Raw genomic sequence first — 20,925 nt, forward strand, 5'->3', positions numbered from 1 at the left:
GGAGCGCGCTCTGTCAGCTCGTGAACAGAACAGGAAACACACCTGTCGCGAGGATCCGCAGGTGAGCCCGGAGGTTGGATACAGACACGTTTTGACTGCGCGAAGTGATTTTTTTTTCTTCCTTGAGAGTCAGCGGCAGCAGCAGCGCTACGGGTGAGTAATTTAACTTCTTTAACTGATGGATAAACAATTTTAAAAGTACCTGATGAGAAAGGTCAGAGAACAGCGGGGCGTCGACGCAGAAACGTGACCACAGAAACATTTCCTGTATGTGAGAAGAGGATGGGAGCTGCCGGACTGGTTTTTCCATCAGTTGCTTCATCTAGTTCGCATCAGCGTGGCCCCTTGTTGATGATTTTACAAAAAAATAGCTATTTTTGGATAAAAAAAAAAAAAAAAGAAAGAAAACAAGCAAAACTTATTCATTTTAATTCCTTAAGTGGTCACTTGTGTTATTTTTTTATTATTATTTTTTTTATTATTATTATTTTAAACCTTAAATAACTTCATGTGCTAACATGAGCTGTTGTAAATGTAGTACTCAAAACTTTTTCTGTGAACACCCTGGGAGGTCGCATCGCTGCAGACACAAAATGGCGAGGTGTGCCATGGGAGTAGCAGCTCTTCACATCCCCGGCTCCAACGTTAATTGGCGTGTCAAGGCTTGCCAGGTCTCCTTCATTAGTGTTCAGACTCCAGACTCCGCCATGCCTTCTTTCGCGGTTCACCCAGTGACTTACCTATGCCTTGTTCAAGTTCCAGTTGACACACCTTGAAAACCTGTCATGTAGGGTTATGTCCCCTGAAACCCGAACAGACCTTGGCTTGATGTGTTGTTTTTTTTTCCTTTTTCTTTTTCTTTTTTAAAAAAAAAAAGAAAAAAAAAATTATTTAACATTTAGTTTTTAAGTTTTAATGTGGATTTTATTTGAGTGTCTGTCTGTCTGTCTGTCTGTCTGTCTGTGAGTGAGTGAAAGAGAGGTCCCTCTTGGCTTCGTTCCCATACTTTTTGAGGCATCTTTCATGAACCAGTCAAGCCTGTCATTGTGTAACTTTCCCCACCAGAGTCAGTATGCACCCTGTGACACTGTGCCAGCCATTAGCCCATGTAAAACACTTATTTATATGGTACATTTTATTTATACAAACCATTGACATATAATGGCTGCAGCACAGTCACCAGGATCACTGGGGGGATGTATTCCCATTTAATCTTCAGTTTATAAAATTGGACAATTTTAGGCCTCACACAGTGTGACTTGCCTTTGTCCTGTGAGCCTTTTTTTTCTTTTTTCTTTTTTAGGCTACACATCATACTTTTAAAAATGTGTCACACCCGGATCATCATGACAACAGACCAACAGATAATTTCTACCGTAGCCATGTGTACATTTTCTTGAATAATTTCTAGTCTCACTGTTGTTCTTTCTGAGACACTGACTGCCACCCATTGTACTGCCCGTACACTCTTGGCTTTGTCCGCTCAAAGGGGCAGCGAAGAATGGCCGGGTGACCCTCCCCCCTTCCCTCCCCGCCCAATACAGTCCATTCTTTCAGCCGCTGCGGTGGTGCTGTTCAAGTACAACTACAATGACAAAATGTTTGAGATCTTATCAGATACCAGTTGTGGAACAAGTGATACTTAGTGCGGTTAGTTTCAGATGACTAGCTCAGGTCAGACTTGTTTTTTGGTTGTTGGGTAGCCTTCCTGTTCGACGTTCATCATCAGCGTGGAGGAAGTTGTAGCTGTTTGGCAACCTTGATAGTTCCTCAACATTAAAACTTGCTGTTCAGTGTATTTGGCAGCGTTTGGATGTGTGAGAGCTTTTTTTGCTGACTTGGTGCTTCTTACCCAGACGCTGGTGAACTCTTGTCCCGTCCAAACTAACTTCCTAACCTTTTGCTGTTCTAGGTCAATTGCTGGGATCTTGCCTGGAAGATGGAGTTTGACAGTATAAAGTCCTCAGCCGCCCTCATTTATGATGAGTTCATCCAAAACGCAGGTGAGTCTCGGAACACTCAAACTGTCATTGCTTTTGGGTTTGTTTCTTGTGCATGAACGTCGTCGATCTCACCGACCTGTCCACGTCCCTCTGTTACAGACTCGCGGACGGAGCAATGGCCCCTCATGTCGTCCCCTCTCCCCCAGACGCTCATCATCGCAGCCTACATTTACTTCGTCACGTCGCTGGGGCCTCGGATAATGGAGAACCGTAAGGCCTTCGACCTCAAAGGAGTCCTCATAGTCTACAACTTCAGCGTGGTGGCGCTCTCACTCTACATGATCTATGAAGTGAGTGACCTCTTTTGCTTTGACAAAGCAGTGACACATGACACCGGCAGTATTGTGAAATACTCGTGTTCAAGGGCTGTTTTAAACAACTTTGACTGTTGTTGATGTTGAACCAGATCGGCAGGTGTAGTCTGTATGTTTCCTCAGAACTGCATGACATGACTAGAATTCTTTTTTTTAATTTTTTTTGTTACCATTTATCAATGCACAATCAATTTCCTGTAACACATGGTGTAGCTCTAGTGTGTACGGCAGTCAAACGTTAAGTAACCAGCAACATTTCTAATGGAATAAGGAAAACTTTCATCTACACATTAGTTTTTGAAGGCACAGTGTTGACTAACCACATTCTGTTCTGATCTTCTCTTCAGTTTATAATGTCAGGATGGGGAACAGGATACTCGTTTCACTGCGACCTGGTCAACTACTCCGATTCGCCACAGGCTATAAGGGTAAGCCACATCGAGATGTTTTGCACAATTTTAAATTTGGCACTACAACTGCAGTATAAGATCTGGATTTTATTTATTTTTTGAATCAGCGCTGAAGTGTTCTGTTCTGTCTCCTCTAGATGGCAGCAACATGCTGGCTGTACTACTTCTCAAAGTTCATTGAGATGTTGGACACGGTAAGCCACAAAAATACTTGTCAGATGCGAGTTAGAAACACTTCCTTGTGTATCGTGTTGCAGTAAATCTGCTCACCAAATGACAAACTAACCTAGTGTCCCTTTCCAGGTCTTCTTTGTGCTGAGGAAGAAGAATAGCCAGGTGACATTTCTTCATGTCTATCACCACTCAATCATGCCCTTCACATGGTGGTTTGGAGTTCGGTTCGCAGCAGGTAGGATTTCCTCTTCGCAGGATCAGATGTGCCACTTCAAAGACAAGTAAAAAAAAAAATGATGACCAACAAAGTTCCTTGTAATCAATAGTTTGAGATTAGGATAGAAATTAGACAGTTTTTTTGTAATGTCAACTTAATGGTGCAAGCAATACTTTCTCTCATTACTGTTAACATTTTGTGGCTATTATTAATGACACTCCCCCCCTTTTTTTTTTTTTTTTTTTTAATATATTTTTCCAGGTGGTATGGGGACGTTCCACGCCCTGCTTAACTGTGTCGTCCATGTTATCATGTACTCTTACTATGGCCTGACTGCCATGGGCCCCAACTACCAGAAGTACCTGTGGTGGAAGAAATACCTCACTACCATTCAGCTGGTATGTCCAGTGTTCATTTTTATATACATATTAACTTTTATGTCCTCAAAGTTCAAACTTTGTAAAAACACATAGTGAATCCTGGCAATAGAATCAACCCTTCTTTTTCCTTGTTGCTTCCCAGATCCAGTTTGTTATGGTGACCACCCACATCTCCCAGTATTTCTTCATGTCGGACTGCCCCTACCAGTTCCCGATCTTCGTCTACATCATCGGGCTGTACGGCATGATTTTCCTGTTCCTCTTCCTCAACTTCTGGTACCACGCCTACACCAAGGGCAAGAGGCTGCCTAAAGTGCTGCAGGCTCAGACATGGGCACACCACACCAACGGTGTCATGAATGGAAACGCCAGTCATGAAAAAGACGAGTGACGCAAGCGTGGGCTCATCAGGAGGTTTCAGGGTTGACCTCATGTACGTAGACAAACCACTGCAGATTAGGGTTCAACCCCTGTTTGTTTGGACTATGATTTTTTTTTTTTTTTTTTTATTTGCTTTTCTACTTGCAACAGCGACAGACAATCTTTAAATTATGACCAAAGTTATATTTAAGAGGTATATTGACCCAAATGTAGGTTTTTTTTGTTTTTGTTTTGTTTTTTTCCTTTTTTTTTTTTTTTTATTGTTTTGTTTACACTGAAGGTAAAGTTCCTCTGTGGATGTTTCCAAATGTCCCTCTTTCTGCTACAGTAAGGTTGAAGGAAAAATATTACTTGTCAGAAATCAGCTTCACTATTCACACTGAATAAGGGCTTTAAACCTGTCGGACCCTCACTGTACAGTCAAGCTGGGTCTCTTTAAAAAGGTTCTAATGCTAAGATCATGTTTTTATGCTTGATTTGATCTTGTCTGAAGGCTTTTAGGAAATCCAGTTTTTTGTTTTGTGTTTAAAGCTGCGCACTGAAAAAAAAAAGTTAACGGTTGTTTATTTCACTTGACCTAAAATGATGTTGACTGTTCTGAGTCAATGTGGTGTTCAAAATACACATGATAAATGGTTAATGCATGCAGAACAGGGTGTTTTTTAGCTGTGATCACAAATACATGCCCACCTTTCTATGGTTTGAGTCACAACCACTGCTGATGGTACGTATGTTCAGTGTTCTCACAGTGGGTTCTCCTGACTTAACAATCATCATCCTATGAAGCATTGGTGTGACAGAGATAACCAGAGAGGAGGGCTGACGGCCCGACGAGGTTCTCGTAGGATCCAGAACAGAACTACAGTTTTGCTACTTCCTTACTGAGGTCCAATGCAACAGTTTCACAGGACCATATACGCACAACTGCATTGAATCATTTAGCCAGCCGAAAAAACGTTAGCAGCCTCCCTTTGCTGGCTTTCAAGTATTTCGCTTCATGTGTCGACGCTCTGTAACAGGGCCTTCAGATGGCTGGAGTCAGGCAGTGTCTTCAGACTGAGGTCTGTGGAGTAGTTTTTATATATAGTTATGATGATCTTAAGTGAAAAGTGAATGTAACACTCTGTTCCTTTTTGGTGATTGAGGACACAGGATTGAGCTTCGCATAGGGGTGGAAAGAGTTCCACTTCTCTTTTTTATTTTTTATTCAGGGTAAGCCCAAAAACACTAAAGATTTACAGATGTTCATTTCCTTGTCAGATTCCTTTATCGTTCAAGAAAGTAATACTGTAAGCAATGATGTGACATGAAATGTTTATTGTATTTTATATGTATTTATATGAAAATAAATGATCAATGTACTCTGACGCAGTGTCATTTAGCTTTTTTTATCTGAGTTATGGTCATTCTCAAGTGTTTTTTCAGATGATGACACAGGTCAAAATGTGAGATTACTCAGTCATTATTCTATTTTAAAGATAAAAAGAGTGCCAGTTAACCCTCCATTTCCCCAGTAGCAGTCAAAATTGTGTAGTTATAGGAAGGTTTGCAGGAAACTGACATCTGCTGCAATTAAACCAGTGTTTTTCCATTCTGGTCGCATCATTTTAGAAGTATCCCTCCCCCAACACACCTGATTCAAATAACCATTATCAGGCTTCAGAGCTTGATGAGCTATCAGATGTGTTGGAGCAGGGGAACTTGTGAGACATGCAGGATAAACACTGAATATTGAAACTTCTTGCATAAAAAAAATTAATGCAACCACTTAGAGTTTTGGTGCAGCTTCATTTGGGCTGCATTGCTAAAACAAAGCCGTTAACCTCCAATCTACTAGTAAATAAACCTGCAGGTTATCTGTACTTTCTCTTTTGGAAGCATGTTGGAGTGGAGGTGTTTTTATTTAAAGGGAAAACCAGGAACCACGTGTAGTTTGAAATAATTCTTTTCTGTTTAACCTTGTGCTTGGCAATAAATGTATTTCATCACACATTTTCTTCTCTATAAACATTTAATAAACTGGCTTTTTCATTTTCCTATTTAAAGTTAATTGAAGCTCAGACCTGACGTCAATGAGCTATTTTCTCCAGTAGGAGATGCTGTTCTACAGACTAGAGGTGGTTCGCTGTGTACAAGATTCAGAGCATTACAGCAAAATGGATCACCACGTGTAACAGATGCAATTAATTTCACCTTTATGAAAAAGTCTGGCTTCCTCTGCTGTTAGTCATCCGGTGGAACGTGTTATTTAGCAACACTCCATTCTAATCCACTTAAAATTGACTATACCTCGATGTGGTTCTGTGTTTCCAGGATAATGAGCTGCAAGTTCTCGACTTTTTGATGATTTTCGTCACAATAAATGCATTTTTCTTAACCTGTAGAGGAACATATGCACTCTGACTGGACTTGGAAAAGGATTTTTATTCGAAGAATCAGTGCCCAGATGTTGTCCCCTGGTGGAGACCTGTGAAGAATAGAACTGCTGCCAAGGATGTACCCATTAAAAACAGACTTTTAGGGCGAGAATTCTTACGCAAGCGTTTTTATTTTTTATATTAGATCATTCAAATCTGTTTTCACTTTGACTTCATAGGTTTGTTTTTCTGTTGATGAACTTTTAAAAAAGAGCCATATTTGATTCAGTTTTGTAAGCTAATTAAATGGTGATGAAAACTTTTTTTTATATACATCCTCTATATATCATTTCAGACATAGAACGGTATGTATTTTACACAGCTCTTTTTCTGTCCAGCATTCACACTTCCTCACACTTCACACTCCATCACACACACACACACACACACACACACACACACACACACACACACACACACACGATCCCATCCAGCTGACTGGAGAGAGCACACTGACCTGTCTGTTAGATATTAGAACGTCCTTCTGCTCTGAAGTGGCACATAATGATAGCACCACCAACCAACAGCCCCTGAACTCTTTATTGAGTAACACTCAGCTGTTGTCATGGCAAACATGAGAGCTTTTCAAAACAGCTGACATCAGTACGATTACAAGTGACGGGAATGATTTCAAGTTTGCTGCCTTTTTCCATGTAAATGCGTCGCGGTTAATGAGTTCTGAATCTGACCGACTGAACACAAGCAGAGATGAGGGCAGGTGACGGGACAGCAGATCCCTCGCAGGGCATTGATGATCTGCTCCACCATGATGAGTTCCAACAACCCGTCTGTCTCCGAGCCACCCTCGCAGGTCCACTCTGGTTTAACTAAGAGGAAGAGGGCTGGGATAACTAGGTCATAATCAGGCTGGATGTGTGAGACGACTCATCACTGCAAATATGTGTAACACAAACGAGGTGAGTCAGCGGGCAGGGTTTGTTCGGGGCCCCTCACTACAAGACATGTGATGTTTTTAAAATGCCTTTATCTTATTTTTTCTTGTGCTTTTGTTTCAGTGTTCATATTTGCACATTGCGAAGAACATTTCTCCTCAAGTGGCCAAACGATAATCAGGCTAATTGTGCACTTCTGCCATACCCACACTTGGTGTTAATAAGAGTTCCTGATACGTCCAATTAAATCTGGACATTTCCCTACTGCCGACTGTAACTCATTACATGGATGTGTCACAACTTCAGTCTCAATTAGATCTAAAAAGTGTCAGCGATTCCATAAATGAGTTTAATGGACCCTTAATCGTTTGTGCAGTGACATTTATCCTGCCTTCATATAGCTGCTTGAACGTTAAATCGACCATCTGTAGTGTTAAAGTAGAGTTTAATTTGTATAACGGCATGTCGTCCGTGTAAGTGGAACATCTAGTCACCCTGAAAGCATCTGTAGAAGTGTCACGACCCCCTCCCCAAAAAGAGAAGATAGATTTTTGAAAGTAAAATTTGCTGCCAAAGAATTGAAGGAGTTTTGCTAATGCCACGCGAGAGATATCTGCGTTTGTGTTTTTGCTTTCCTTGCTGGTTTGACATGGACCAGCTGAGGAAAAGTCGATGTCACGTACTTCTGAGCACCAATCAGGAAACAGATGTAAGTCACTCTCCACCAGCTCACAAGATAATTATCTGTCTCTTTAGCCATCAAATCCTTTCTTTGAGCCAGACAGTTAACCTGCTGGCTGGAACACTGAAACAATGAAATTAAGGATGCTAAAACGCAGCAGGGAACTCCCAGAGTCCAACAGGAGGCCGCGGCTGTCACACTACGCCACAGTCAAAGCTGGCACGACACGCAACAACGTCTCAGAATGTCGTGTGCTGCCTCCTTCCACTGTGACTGTCAGGAGGACTCTTCTTTTCTAAAATGGCAGAGTCACGCTACACACAGTCACAGGAGGAGAGGCTATTGCAGATAAGGGAAAGAAACAAATTAAAGGTAATTGCTTTTCTTTGCTGTAATTTTCCAGATCACGACTTCCAGGCAGTGGCGCCATCGCGTGCGACAGCAGTTTGACTGGTTTTTGCTGGTTTTAACATCAGCGGTCGTGACTCGGGACCACAGACCTCCTCGACGTGCCTCCTGATTCTCTGTCACTTAGAAAGGGTGGCAGCACCCTGGAAACTTTCCGGTGAAGGACAACAAAAGTGCTGACTGTGTGGGAGAAAGAAGAGGGTGCTGCAGGGGGGGAGGAGAGGCCACAAGGGGTGAAAAAAAAAAAACACGGATAAACAAAAGGAGAGGACGCAAAATGTCAGACTTAATACATCTGTTCCACTATGAACTTCATGTAAAACCTCTGAGACGTGGAAACGCATGGCAATGAGCAGAAGCTCGATGAAGGTGAATCTAATTTTGCTCGGTCGCATCTCTTGAACCTCTTCAAATGTGATTATGCGGGTGAATTTAGTCAGAGCAAAGTGTCACCCAGGTGGTCCCACGATAACGAGAGCGAGGAGCAGGGAACCAAGTCTGTCGGCGGAGAGCAGATGGCTCTCTGAGAATAATCATTGGTGTTTTAGATAATTGTGGGTATTTTGGTTGCCCCTAATAACAATCTAATCTTCCTCTGGCCCATCTCTGTCTTTCTTTCTCCTCCCATTAAGAGCTCTTCAGTGGGAGAGAGGAAGAATAAGTGTGATTCGGCTTAAAATTTAAATAATGGAAACTCATGATTGGGGTTAGCAGAAAAGTGACGTGCTTGCCAGTGTGCTGCTTCCAGTGTGCCATCTTAACACAGTCCGATTAGGGTTTTGTATGCTTCTTAAAAGTGAAGCTTGGTCTCGTATTTTTTTGTCACTAGATGAAGAGAGCTTTCGTTGAAATGTATGGGCTTTATGTCAGTCGCCACAAACCAATAATCAGCCACAACAAGTCTGTAAATGTGTAATATGAAAGAATTTTTGCTTAAGAGAAATTATCAACAGAAAGTAATGAGATAGCTCACGAGGTGATAGCCTGACAGAACAGCTGGTATCTCTCTTTTCATGGTGTTACCGGTGTTACACTGTGGTCGGGCATACACCAATTACATAAGTTGCCCACTGCCCCCACAGTTGCTTTTTTCAAAACAATCAATACTTTTATAATGACACTAACGTTACAATTTCATTTGCAGGTTGTACATTGATTTGCATTCTCATCACTTGAAGGGAGTGTAAGGAGAGTTGACCTACAGTGATGGCGGAGGACTTGCTCTCAAAGTATGAAGCAAAAGCAACACATTTAAAACCGCAGATTTGAACCCAATGCTGACGGGGAGCCTGGTGATGTTAATGAGGGAGAAAGAGTTGGTTACCTCACTGAGAAGTTGAAGGTGTGCAGCCTGTCGTCACCTTGTGTTTCACTGGTTAAAAGCTTTCAATGTGAAGCTGCAGCAGCAGGAAATGTTCGGTTTGCATTAGCAGTAAGCTAATACAGCGCTCTACAGACAGCGAGCATCTTTTATCCGTAAGGCTGGTGTTGTTATGAGCTTATTAGTGACAATCTTACATCATACCACTGTGAGGTTGTGCTTACCAGGAGGCTGCTGAGCCCTGTTCCGTGCTCAGCTAGTGTGGCTCCTGTTCTGGTGCCCATTACTGCTAACTGCACAGCCAACCGAGCTAACTGGCTAATACTGCCTAAAGTTAGCATCAGTTAACTCTGGTGATCTGCTGCACCACAATCGTTTGCTATTTGAATTCAGCAGGTGGCAGTTTCTTAAATAGGGCACCTTTAAGATTAAACTGTACCTCGTTACTGTATTTATTGTAACTTCGTGTCATAATTTTGTTGAATAAGTTATAGTGCAGTTGTTTACACCCATCCCTAAAAACTGCCACTCCTCAAAATCGTTTCATTCAAAGCGTCTTGATTCGTCCACCGCCTGTCAGGGACAAAGTGAAAGCAGCAAATCCTCACATTCAAGAATTTTCTAAATATTTTTAGCAAACAATTTTCATTCAACTCAGTCAGCTGCATGGGCTCTCTGTGCACCTGCGCTTTTTTACATCTCTAGATGTGTAATATTAACCGTGTGTTTATCCCTTTGGGCAAACCTTTACAGAACACCGAGTCCCCACACCTCACACCATGAAGAACATCTCTGCCCCCCCCTCTGTGACAGTGCTGTCAACAGCTTTTGCAGTAACTCTGGGCGCGCAGCAGTGGAACAAATCCGGTCTGTTTCGGACCGAGGGAGGTTTTCCAGGTACTTACCTACCCCCGCTGCAGTATATTTGTCCCAAAGCCGACTTATTGATCGCCGCCTTGTCTTGTAACAAGGCCCCGGTGGAGTGAGCGCGGTCTGCCATGTGTGTCAGCTGCTGCCTCCGTGGCTGTAAGCTGTCATATCTGTTTAAGGACGGGCGGCGGTGAGAGGCTATTTGTGTAGCGCGCGCTGACATTTTCCATGTGTTTCCAAAGCATGAGAGCTGTGCATCCTTCGGTGTTTACAGATAAAAGACTAAACCACTACAACAAATTACAGATGCAAATATGTATTCATGTTTCTGTTGTTTATCCCAGTGTATGATGTTTCCATGCTGCAGTACCACAGAGGAACACAGTGTACACCCTTTGCATGGTATTAGCATAACCCTTCCACTCCTGTGACTTTGCTGAGCCTTGGGGCCAGACAGCCTCATACACTAGCACTCTTCTTGCTTGCTTTGCTGAATCCCAGTCCTGCATGCCTGTTTGCCTGGATGTTCCCAGAGGGCCTGCCTACTGTCCTCTGCCCGTCTGACTGTCTCTCTTCTTGGAAAAACTGAATTCACCGTTGAGATATTTGTTGCAGAGTTGCACTTCAAAGAAATATTTTGTCATCTCCGTCTTATAATTAAGTCAGAGGATGGTTATCTTGGATTAGCATGGAGACTTAAAAAGGGGGGGGGAGGGATATCTTTAAACCTCAGAAATGAACACATTCACGTTTAATCCATTGAAAGAATTAATTATTTAAATAAAAAGCTGTTTTATGGGAATTAACCTCCAAGAGTAGCTCTTCTAATGAAAAAAACAAAAACTAAACAGGAATCCACTGCTCCTGGAAACAGCAGTCACTTCACTTAACCCTCCAGTAAAATCAATTAAATAAACAAGATATTAAACTTTTATTCATAAGGCTCGGGGCTCATTTGTTCCCCCTTTACTTGCAAAAACATATACAATGTTACCGTCACAGCCTACAATTAAATCAGTCCCTCACGGACCTCCAATTTTTTTATTTGCCACCGCTCAACTCACGTATAATTCCTGTGCAATTTCCTCCCGGCTGTTCTGTTGTAACTCCTTTGTGTCTGTTCATGGGTGAAGTAACACCATACTGGTGTTTAAACATCACACCAACTCAGATACCTCTCCTCTAAAAGCTGCACCAATTTCGTTTTTCCTCATTTTTCCTCTTGACCCATGGTTGTGTCTGACTAGAACAACTGGCTACACTGCCCCGCGTCTACCAGAGGAACTGCTAAAGTTTCGTATCCGTGAGCTTTCAAAGACGCTGACATCTGGACCCTTAATTGTCTGTTGGCTCAAGCTTCATATTTAAAGGACAGATTTGAGTGATATGGCTCTTCTAATAGCCCTCGCCGAAACTATTTATTGTTATCTTAACTTGTGTCACATTCAGGCAACACACAGTCTGGTATGATGAATTAAAACATGTGACCCGAATCAAACTTGAAAGGGAACATTACTGAATTTTTCTGCAAAGGACTCAAATGTCATTACTACTATCCACTGTGTGAAAAAGGGCTGGCGGTTACAGCTGCTCGGGCTCCTAGTCAATATTTGGATGAAGGAAGAGGTTCATTGCCTTCTGTGTGTATTTATGAGTCTTGCGGAGCAACAAGAACGTTATACCTCAAAATGTGTTCTCAGAAAATTCTCAAAAGCAACAGCGGCTCAGCTACATTTGCTGGATGCTGTTTGCTGTTATCTCGTCCGTCTGAGCGTTTTTGTGAGGTTTTATGGACTCTGTGAGCTTCGTTCATCCTTGTTATTTGCTGGCTGCTGCCTGCCAGCATTTTTAGTTTAACAGTGTGAAAATGGAGGGAGCGTTGGAAAAAGCGCAGCCGCGGGAATCCGCATGATAAGTGAGTAATGAAATGTTTTTAAGCTGTTTGTCCAGATAAGAACCCTGAGCTGAACATGTTTCAGACATGTAAGAATTGCCTGGAGACATATCTGGCAACAGATGTCCAGAGGCGCCTCAGATAATGTACACATTTTGATTTGATGTTATTATTCCTGATGTTTGCTATTCATAGAGTTATTGCATAGGTTCTGCTTTGCACTCTGCGGGGGGCCTTCAAGCTGTTCGTGTGTCTTGGAGCATGTGATCAGATTTTCCCAATCCAGAGGTTACTATAACTTTTAGGTCCTGATTACCTGTGGAGATCCACAGCTGCTGTCAGCTAATACGTCTGTTAGCTGAACAGTTGACTGAGCTTACTAGCTACCAGCAGCTAGCTGTGTGCTAGCAGCAGTTTGTGGCAATGATTCCAGCTGATTTTTTCACCACTTCTTACATATTGCGCCTTTAAAACAAAGTTCAACATTTTGGTTGAGACACTTACATGCTATCTGTCAGAGTTAGCTGAGGATCTTGGTGCCGCTCTCATATCTGTCCATTCAATATGAAGCTTCTGCCGACAGCCTTGAGTTAACACAAAGACTTGACACAGGAGGGAAACCGCTAACCGACTGCATCAAATGCTAACAAAGTCCATCTATCTGCACTTTTAAGGCTCACTAATAAAATACAACGAATGCCTCATGTGCCACAGAGCTCTGATCACTCCCACTCTATGCACATCACAATGCCATCATCATTGTCCAAATAAGATATGCAAACAAATGTTTTGCGCACAAATGTTTTTATCTCGGTTTCTTATCCAAATGTTCGAGATAGCCAGGCGGCGGCTCAAAGTCCCGCCCCGGCTGAGTTCACCTCACGGCTGAGGTGAGAATCTCTGTCGACCAAACGCCGCAGCTCGAGACCCTCCGCGGGCAAAAAGAAAGGTGTCTGAGTGTGTGTGAATGTGTGCGTCAGCGTGTGTCACTGATAGCTGCAGAGCCTAAACAAATACGACAGAGGCTGCTTCAGCAGTATGCAAGGGGAGCACACGTTCATTGGCACGGCAGCACAAGCCATATCTCTCTTATCAAGGTGTTATTACATACAGCCAACGTATTCGCTCCATGGCCCTCTCGGTGTACGCTGCATTCTCCGTGGTCAGTGACGCAAGAGAGAGTCACATCATCTCTGTGAATTGCATCAATCTGTGCGCTACTTGGCAAAACATGTCAAAACAAATTATATCTCTGTCGCTGTGAATGTCACAGTCTGACTTTTTTTTTCCTTGTGAAAAGATCCGGAAAGCTGGACAAGAAAATAATTGGAAGATTTACTGGTCTGTCATTTTTAGACATTTTGGAAATACATATTATTTGCTTTCCTGCTGTTGGTTAGTTTAGAGGGCATACCACTCTCATGTCAGTGTAAGCTGGAGCTGAGAGACAGTTAGCTTAGCGCAGCATAATGAGTGGAACCAAGGGGACACAACTAGCCTGGCTGCGTCCAAAGGTAACAAAATCCACCTACCAAACCAGACAAATAGTTCCAGAACTTCATCATACGGTCACTATGCTAGGTTTAGGAAAAAGTGTGGTTTGGGTTTAAACTAGTACACCACCCATGTGACTTTACAGTTCAGGAAAACATCATGTCCATAGGTTTACTATGATTGAAGTTTTACCAACCAATTCCCCCAAGTCCTATGAGCAGTTTCACGCTCTTTATTCTGTTTCACCTGACTTTATGCCTTTGCTGTCATTATAATTACTAGAGCCACTTCTGTACGAAACTTTAAAATGATAAAAGATATATGAATATCATTTTCCATTTCAGCCAACAGATCCTAGTACATCCCCTCAAATCCTGCGCACTGGACCTTTAATGAACAGATGTGACAGTGGTATTTAACCAGTCCTTAAATATATGGACAGTATCTTGATATAGGAAGTCATAAAGTGTCAGACATATTAGCGTAACTGCCACCTCAAAATAAAGGAACAAAAGCACCATGTTATTACGTTAAACCATAGAAAACTCATAAATTGACATTTAAACTTGACAAACTTGAATGATCCAATAATGAGTGAGGGAGAGTGATTCTTGTCTCTCTGCTTGTCACTCTTTCCTGATGGGAAATGTTTCCACAGCTGTTCAGCTCTCCCCCTGACTGTAAATACTACAGCGATTCCTCTCACTGTCAGACTCCTCTCCGTTTATAAACCCCTCTCCTCTCCTCTCCTCTCCTCTCCTCTCCTTTGGAGTTTGTCCACAACCATGGGAACTTTCATCAGGAGGAGGAGGGGTGGGAGGCTGGAGCACGAGAGGCACGTGATTGGCCGAGAGGCAGGAACCACTTTGACATGATTGGCTGTGGGCCCGGGAGCTGTGAGCAGAGTTCCCTCCTTATTCCAGAGAGCATCAGTGAGCAGCGGAGTGGGACTTGCTGTGTTGGAGATGCACACCAGATACTTTTGTTTGTTTTGGTTTCTCTGATTGGGACTCCCAGAGAGCAGACAGAAGACAGTGTACGGTAGCTCGGACTGGACAGATAAACTGCTTCTGGAACTTTCTCAAAAGATTTAAAGTAAGTTCCTTTTATTACCATATTTCCCTTCCTGTTACTCCTCTATGGATAGCCAGAACTGTAGCACAGTTGCTGTTCTTGCTGTGGGAGAAAAAGTGAGACATCACAGGAAAATGTAATACAGTGCACACATGCTACAGATACACTAACACAAACTGTCTACTGCAGCTTATATATTCTGAAATTAGAAGTTGTCCATGTGCAAGTGTGTGAACATGTGCACGAGTGTTTGTGTTTGCCTCTACATGCATGTGTGTGTGTGTGTGTGTGTGTGTGTGTGTGTGTGTGTGTGTGTGTGTGTGTGCACTTAGTTGGATTACTGGAGGTATGTACTCACAGTCTGTGTCTGTGGATGGAAGGATGCAGCCTTGGTGTGTCAGGGCAGGAAACGGTGCAGTGCGACTTCACAGTGACCAACCTCATCAGCAAACCTGTCACTGCAATGCTTCGCATTGACAGAGGAGCTCAAGGACTCCCCTCCCAAAATCTCCCGGTGTGACTTTCAGGCTGCAGGGTGGTGGTGGTGGTGGTGGTAGCTGTAGTCGGCTATAAATAGGCCTGCTCCAAATTGTACTGCAGTCACACATAAATTCAAAGGGAACAAGAAATGACACAGTCACTGTTTGTGTTTGAGTCCCGGAGCGCACACTCCTCTAAGCAGCAACAGAAATGTAACTTGACTCCAGTATAAGAATTAAAGAGCATAACCCTTGTTCTACTAAAAGATTATAATGGGAACAATGGCAGGAGACAGACAGCAAGGAGAGAAAATAGAAGCGGACAGAAGGTGACAGCATGTGTCGGTCAGTGTGTGTCTGTCAGGATGTCCTGAGTGTGTGGATGTAATTGTGTGCAAAGTGTTTGCATGTGTCAGAGTTTTCCTTCGCTTAAACTGCCACATGTGGCGGAGCAATAGCCAGCAACTCTGCACAGTTCCCTCTGAGCAGGGTTATCGCCTCGCCTCAAGAACAACTCCCTTGATTTCCATTGACGTGCTTCTTATCAAGTTACTAGTCAAAGCAGATTGCCACAGCGTGAAGCGCGCGGCTCTACATAACGCCGCAGTCCATACAAGGAGCGGCGCCGCGTCTCGTGGCGATGTGAATGGACGCAGGAAGAGTGAGTTTCTAAAAGTTACATCATGTGATTACACACAAATCGGACCCAGGGGGATTTTTGCATTGAGCCAGCTGACTGGCTAACAAACATATGGAGCTGTTTATGTTTCATATCCTGGCCTGGCTCACAGGTGGAGGCCGTGACTCGAATGACGTAGTGTTTCATAAGAAAAAAAAAAAAAGAAAACAAAAAAAGTAAAACAGCTTGCCACCATAGCTCTTCCATCCACATTTTCATTTTGTGTTACTTAGTTTGAAGCCGTCTGAAGATAAATAGTAGGAGAGGCTTGAAAACTGGATCCTAACAAGCTGCCTCCTCCTTTCCTTCCTCGCTTCGGAGCCCACAGCTTCCAATATCCACCTGTCCGTCAGCCCGCTTGTCTCAGAGCCCCTTTATGACAGTGTAGAACACAGGGAGCCTTGTGTTGTACCTGACCTCTACTATGCAAATATATACTGTCAGCCTGCCAGCCTGCCAGCCAGCGCTGCACTCCATCTCCACGTGGATGAATCTGTGAGATGGGAGCGACACACTGGGCCCATTGTTTCACCTGCGCATCACCTGAGTTCTGCGATAGAGGCTGTCGTCAAGAGGCTGAGAGAGCTCGTCCTCCCCTGGACCTTGTCCTCTCCTCCTCAGCGACGGAGCATCGACTGTGCAGAGTTCAGACAAAGTCAGACCGGGCTGACTAATGGATGGCTGACTCGACAATGTTATTATGGAGCACCAATTCAATTTTTATTCCGGAAAACTTTGTACCTTTTGTTGTAATGTTGCCCCAAGGTCTCTTTTCTGAATGAGTGTTGCTGCTTGCCGGTGTGAGTGAATGGGAGCGCAGAGTAATGAGCTTGGCTCGATGTACTTTGTGCGTACTGTACAGGGACAAAAAGCATCTGCACTGCTGCTGATCTTTTAGTATCACTCGCTGCAGCTGTGTGTGTGTGTGTGTGTGTCTGCACGTGCTATATGTGCACAAAAACCTCCATTAGCCTCTCTGCTGATGATCTGTAAGACCTGAACTTAAAGCTACGATGTCCACTCAAGTGTTGGTCACACTTTGCTCTACCCAGGCGCCTCTGTTTCGCCGAGGCAGCTATGAGTGACATAGTTATTGTTGTAGCTATTATGAGTATCCAGAGGTGAAGGTTCAGGGGTCAGGCAACCAGCAGTGGACCGCAGTGTTTGGTGCCAGCGAAGTCAAATGTCACAGGTTTCCCGGAGCCACTCTTGGCATTTTATGTGCTGGAGTTAATGGAAAATTATATCATTTGCTTCCCAAAGCATATTCATTACTGTAATAAAGGCCGTGTTTGTTTTCTTCCGTCCTCTTGGCAAGGGAGAGCATGCAGAAGTCCTCTAAAGCTCTTGTGCGGAAGGGCCGCAATATGCATACATACACACAGAACAAGCAAGCATTGCCAGAGGCATTTAAGTATCTTTTTATTGGAAACTCTGTTCCCATAACAATGAGCAGGAAATCTCTGCGTGCTTCAGGCTTTTTTACGGGTCATTCAGGGTCTTTGCTGAGTTGAACATAACATTAACGGGGCTTGATTGATTGCTGAAGTCCAGTCCTTTTAAACAGATGCCTTGGAAAGTATATTTATCTGTTTTTATGCGAACTTCAAAGGGACAGGAAACAGGTTCCCGACTCAGAGATGGTTTGCCGCTTCCCTGTCTCCAGATGTGTGGCAAAAAATCGTCACGAATCCGGTGATGAACGCGTTGCTTGATAAGAGACCCAAGGACAGGCGTGACTTTTGAACCTTCAAAAGGAGTCCTCTCCGTTTGCATGCCCTTACAAGGCAGCGCCATATGCCTGCCTCGAGACCGTCTCAGTCATGTCACATGATGAGTTCAACAGGCATGTCCAAAAGAGCCATACAGGAAAAAGATGGATGCATTTATCCCCCGGCTCTCTCTCTCTGTAGTAGAGCCCAGTAAACACTGACCTTGAGCACAGCTGGATGTTATCAAGAGAGCCACAATGCCACATCTCACTCTTGAGCCACAATGTTATGGTCAGCAGTTAGCGCAGATTTAGCCTCTAATTGATGTCACGGAGATCGACATGAGTGCAGCCTGACGAAACCGATGACGGATCTCTACCTCGGCTGCTGCGTCTGTGCGTGATGACTCTGTTACGTTAGGCAGGAGGAATGACCTCCGAGGGACATGCTGAGAGAGGAGGAGGAGGAGGAGGAGTGGAAGAAGAAGAAGAAGAGAGAAACAGCTGGGGGCCACGGGTTCACTTGTACTTCCCTTTCCTCTTGTTTCACACTGGAAGTCCTGTCATTGTGTTTGTTGGCTTTTTTTAAAATGAGGAGTAGCAGCGCGATGTACTTTTACAGACGCGCGGTTAGCGGTTTCGCATCGGCCCTGGCCTGGATTATGAAGGGGATGTGCGTGATGATCGGGGGGGCTTTATAACATCTCAAGAGAGTGGTGGTATGCGCTGGTCATCTTTTGGTCATCTCTCGCACGGCACATCCCGGTTCCTCGCTGGACAAATAAGAGAATACTTTTGTTTTTTTTTGCCGGAGCTGCAGAAAAAAACTTTCCGTAAACAACTGTTGACATCTTCTATGTTTAGACGGCGTGGGGTCAGTGTAGCTCTAATACACATGAAAGGCTTCGTGCTTCTGCTGACTGGGGGGAATATTTTCCTTGAAACCCAACTCCTTTGTTTTGTTTTGTTTTGTTTCCTCACACACTCACACACTCACACACAGCCAGTCTGCCCAACACTACCCTTATGACTATCAGTATAAGATGATAGTTTAACATGCAATAGTGGAATAAGAACGCATTTTTTTTCTTACAGAGAGCATCCAGCACATAATGAGTGCTCCAGTCTCACCACAGCGCCTGCTGCTGAGTCAAACGACTGGATAGAGTTGCTCTGTAACATATCAACTTGTCTCTGACTGAGAACTGATTGCATTGCTTGGAGTGAGCACACACCGCAGAGTAATTGGAGTTAAGGGCCTTTGACAGCCAGTGTTTGTGCAAGGAATGGTTGAATAAACATGGGAGGGGGGGCGGCACATGGATTATTTGACTTGTTTTTTTCTTCTTTTTTTCCCCTTCTTTTCCTGCAACAGAACCAGAAAGGATTTGTTTGAGCTTATTCTTGATATTTACTTTGAGGCTCCACCTTCCTTCTAAATGACATGAACTACATATGTGTTTTTTTCTTGCAAGTTGGCTACAGTGTGTTGAAACAAAGGCAGTCGGTCACGTGCCCTGTTATTATCAGGTCTGATAACAACCCTGATATGTCCACGAATGGACCGAAGCCAGGTAGTTAACATTAGCTAAGGGAGGTTTTGCTCGCACGTCAATGCCCCGACACGCCGCACTCACATCAGAGAACTAGCAGTGATGAAGACGGACTGCTGCGTGGCCTCACGTCTCCTGTGTCTCAGCCAAAAAGCTTGTATATTCTGTGGCAGGGTAAAAGGAAATACCTCTCTGCTGATATACAACCCGTTGTTATCATTAAGCAACAGTTTTTGGACACCAGTCTGGCTTCTTATCTAGAATATGTCTGATAAAAAGTTGGTACTGGCGAAGAGGCTGAATAAGGTAAAAATAATGAGAAACTGCACCAAAGGGGTGAAATCATGGATACTACAGCGACAGAAACGCTGCGTTGTCCTTCCCTTTCTTTTTCTGTTTCCCTTTTTGTGCACCGGTCCACTGACATGGACACAATTTTTTGTGTTTTTTTTTTTTAAATGCCAAAGCCGAGATGTCATCTGCACAGGGCTAATAACCGCCCATCATCAGATATCTTGTCCTCCTCATAATCCCATTTATGTGTCATTTATCCGAACACGGATGTGAGATGGAACAGCGCGCAGATAAACTAAATGCTCCCTCGTAAAGGAAAAAGCAATTAGTGGAGCGAAAACCCTCGCGTAAAGAACAGCGCGACGTTGTTTTTCCTTCCCCTGGTTTTCGTTCGTTTAGTGTTCCAAACTGGATGGATGCTTTCTGTAGTAAAACGTCGCTTTCCATTTTTCCGTTCACAGTCCTACTCTCCGTCTCTGTCGCTGCGGCGGCTGGAGGAGTGTTCAGTGAATTCGTGGGGTCTAATCCTATGTGACCATCTAAGGATGTCGGCTCACAAGCCTCGGGCCTAAATTAATATCATTCCTAAACATGTTGATCTGCAGCATGGGGTTTGCAGTCGGCTCCGTCTCATAAATCAGTGAGACAAATGATCAGGTTATGCAGTTGCAGGGCTTTGACCAAACGAGTTGTGCTAATGGATACATAAGATGCATTACTTTACTGAATGCGTACATGAACTGTGTGCTTTGCTGAGTGCTATGGTGAGCTGATGCAGTTTCCACTGAAATGGGCACCACAGCCAGTGGTGACATGTGTGAACTTGAGGATGCCCCAGTTCCATACAATAACCAAGCGAAGTCGAGAGTCCATGATGAATTTGATTTTCTGCTGGTTTACTTGGTCCCCGCTCAGTGCTAATCACAAAACATGTTGTCTCTGCACCAACGAGTTAGAGAGGCATTATCTCCTGGAAAATATTTGGTTTTTATGTAGACAGCATCCAGCACACTGGGAGTTTGATGCTGTTTCAAACGATCAAATCTGGCCATCGCAGGGTTTCACTGGAAAAATAGGCCCTGATCTCCTTGTATTCCTGCCACTGGAAATGTTTTTATAAAAATAAGATTACGGACATTTAATCAGCTTTCTGGCTCGCCTCCGTGTAATCCGAGGTCAAACCGAGCCTCAGAGGGTTGGGCCTTCCTTTTACATAACATAACTAGAAATCTGAAATGACATGTCACCTCACAGCAGCAGAGTTTTGGCAGTCTTTT

The 20,925-nt window shown here is 43.6% G+C and overlaps 2 protein-coding genes across 3 annotated transcripts in view; both read left to right on the plus strand.

The window, feature by feature from the left end:
* On the plus strand, nucleotides 1-5,246 carry elovl7a (ELOVL fatty acid elongase 7a). The gene is made up of 8 exons (XM_037099339.1): nucleotides 1-153; nucleotides 1,913-2,003; nucleotides 2,103-2,293; nucleotides 2,665-2,745; nucleotides 2,865-2,921; nucleotides 3,031-3,136; nucleotides 3,380-3,516; nucleotides 3,641-5,246. Exons 2-8 carry the CDS (start codon nucleotides 1,940-1,942, stop codon nucleotides 3,887-3,889), a joined length of 885 nt encoding a protein of 294 aa, XP_036955234.1. The 5' UTR covers nucleotides 1-153; nucleotides 1,913-1,939; the 3' UTR covers nucleotides 3,890-5,246.
* Nucleotides 5,247-14,801: 9,555 nt separating this feature from the next.
* pde4d (phosphodiesterase 4D, cAMP-specific) overlaps nucleotides 14,802-20,925 on the plus strand; it is a 176,541-nt gene continuing 170,417 nt past the window's right edge. Inside the window, exon 1 of one of the 2 annotated variants that reach the window (XM_037099085.1) lies at nucleotides 14,802-14,953. The gene's annotated coding sequence lies outside the window, so the exon portion shown is untranslated. The remainder of the gene's footprint in view (nucleotides 14,954-20,925) is intronic. The other variant, XM_037099086.1, reaches the window with a different exon arrangement.

Source organism: Acanthopagrus latus, chromosome 5 (assembly GCF_904848185.1).
Source record: "Acanthopagrus latus isolate v.2019 chromosome 5, fAcaLat1.1, whole genome shotgun sequence".
In the NCBI taxonomy this organism is placed as follows: Eukaryota; Metazoa; Chordata; class Actinopteri; order Spariformes; family Sparidae; genus Acanthopagrus; species Acanthopagrus latus.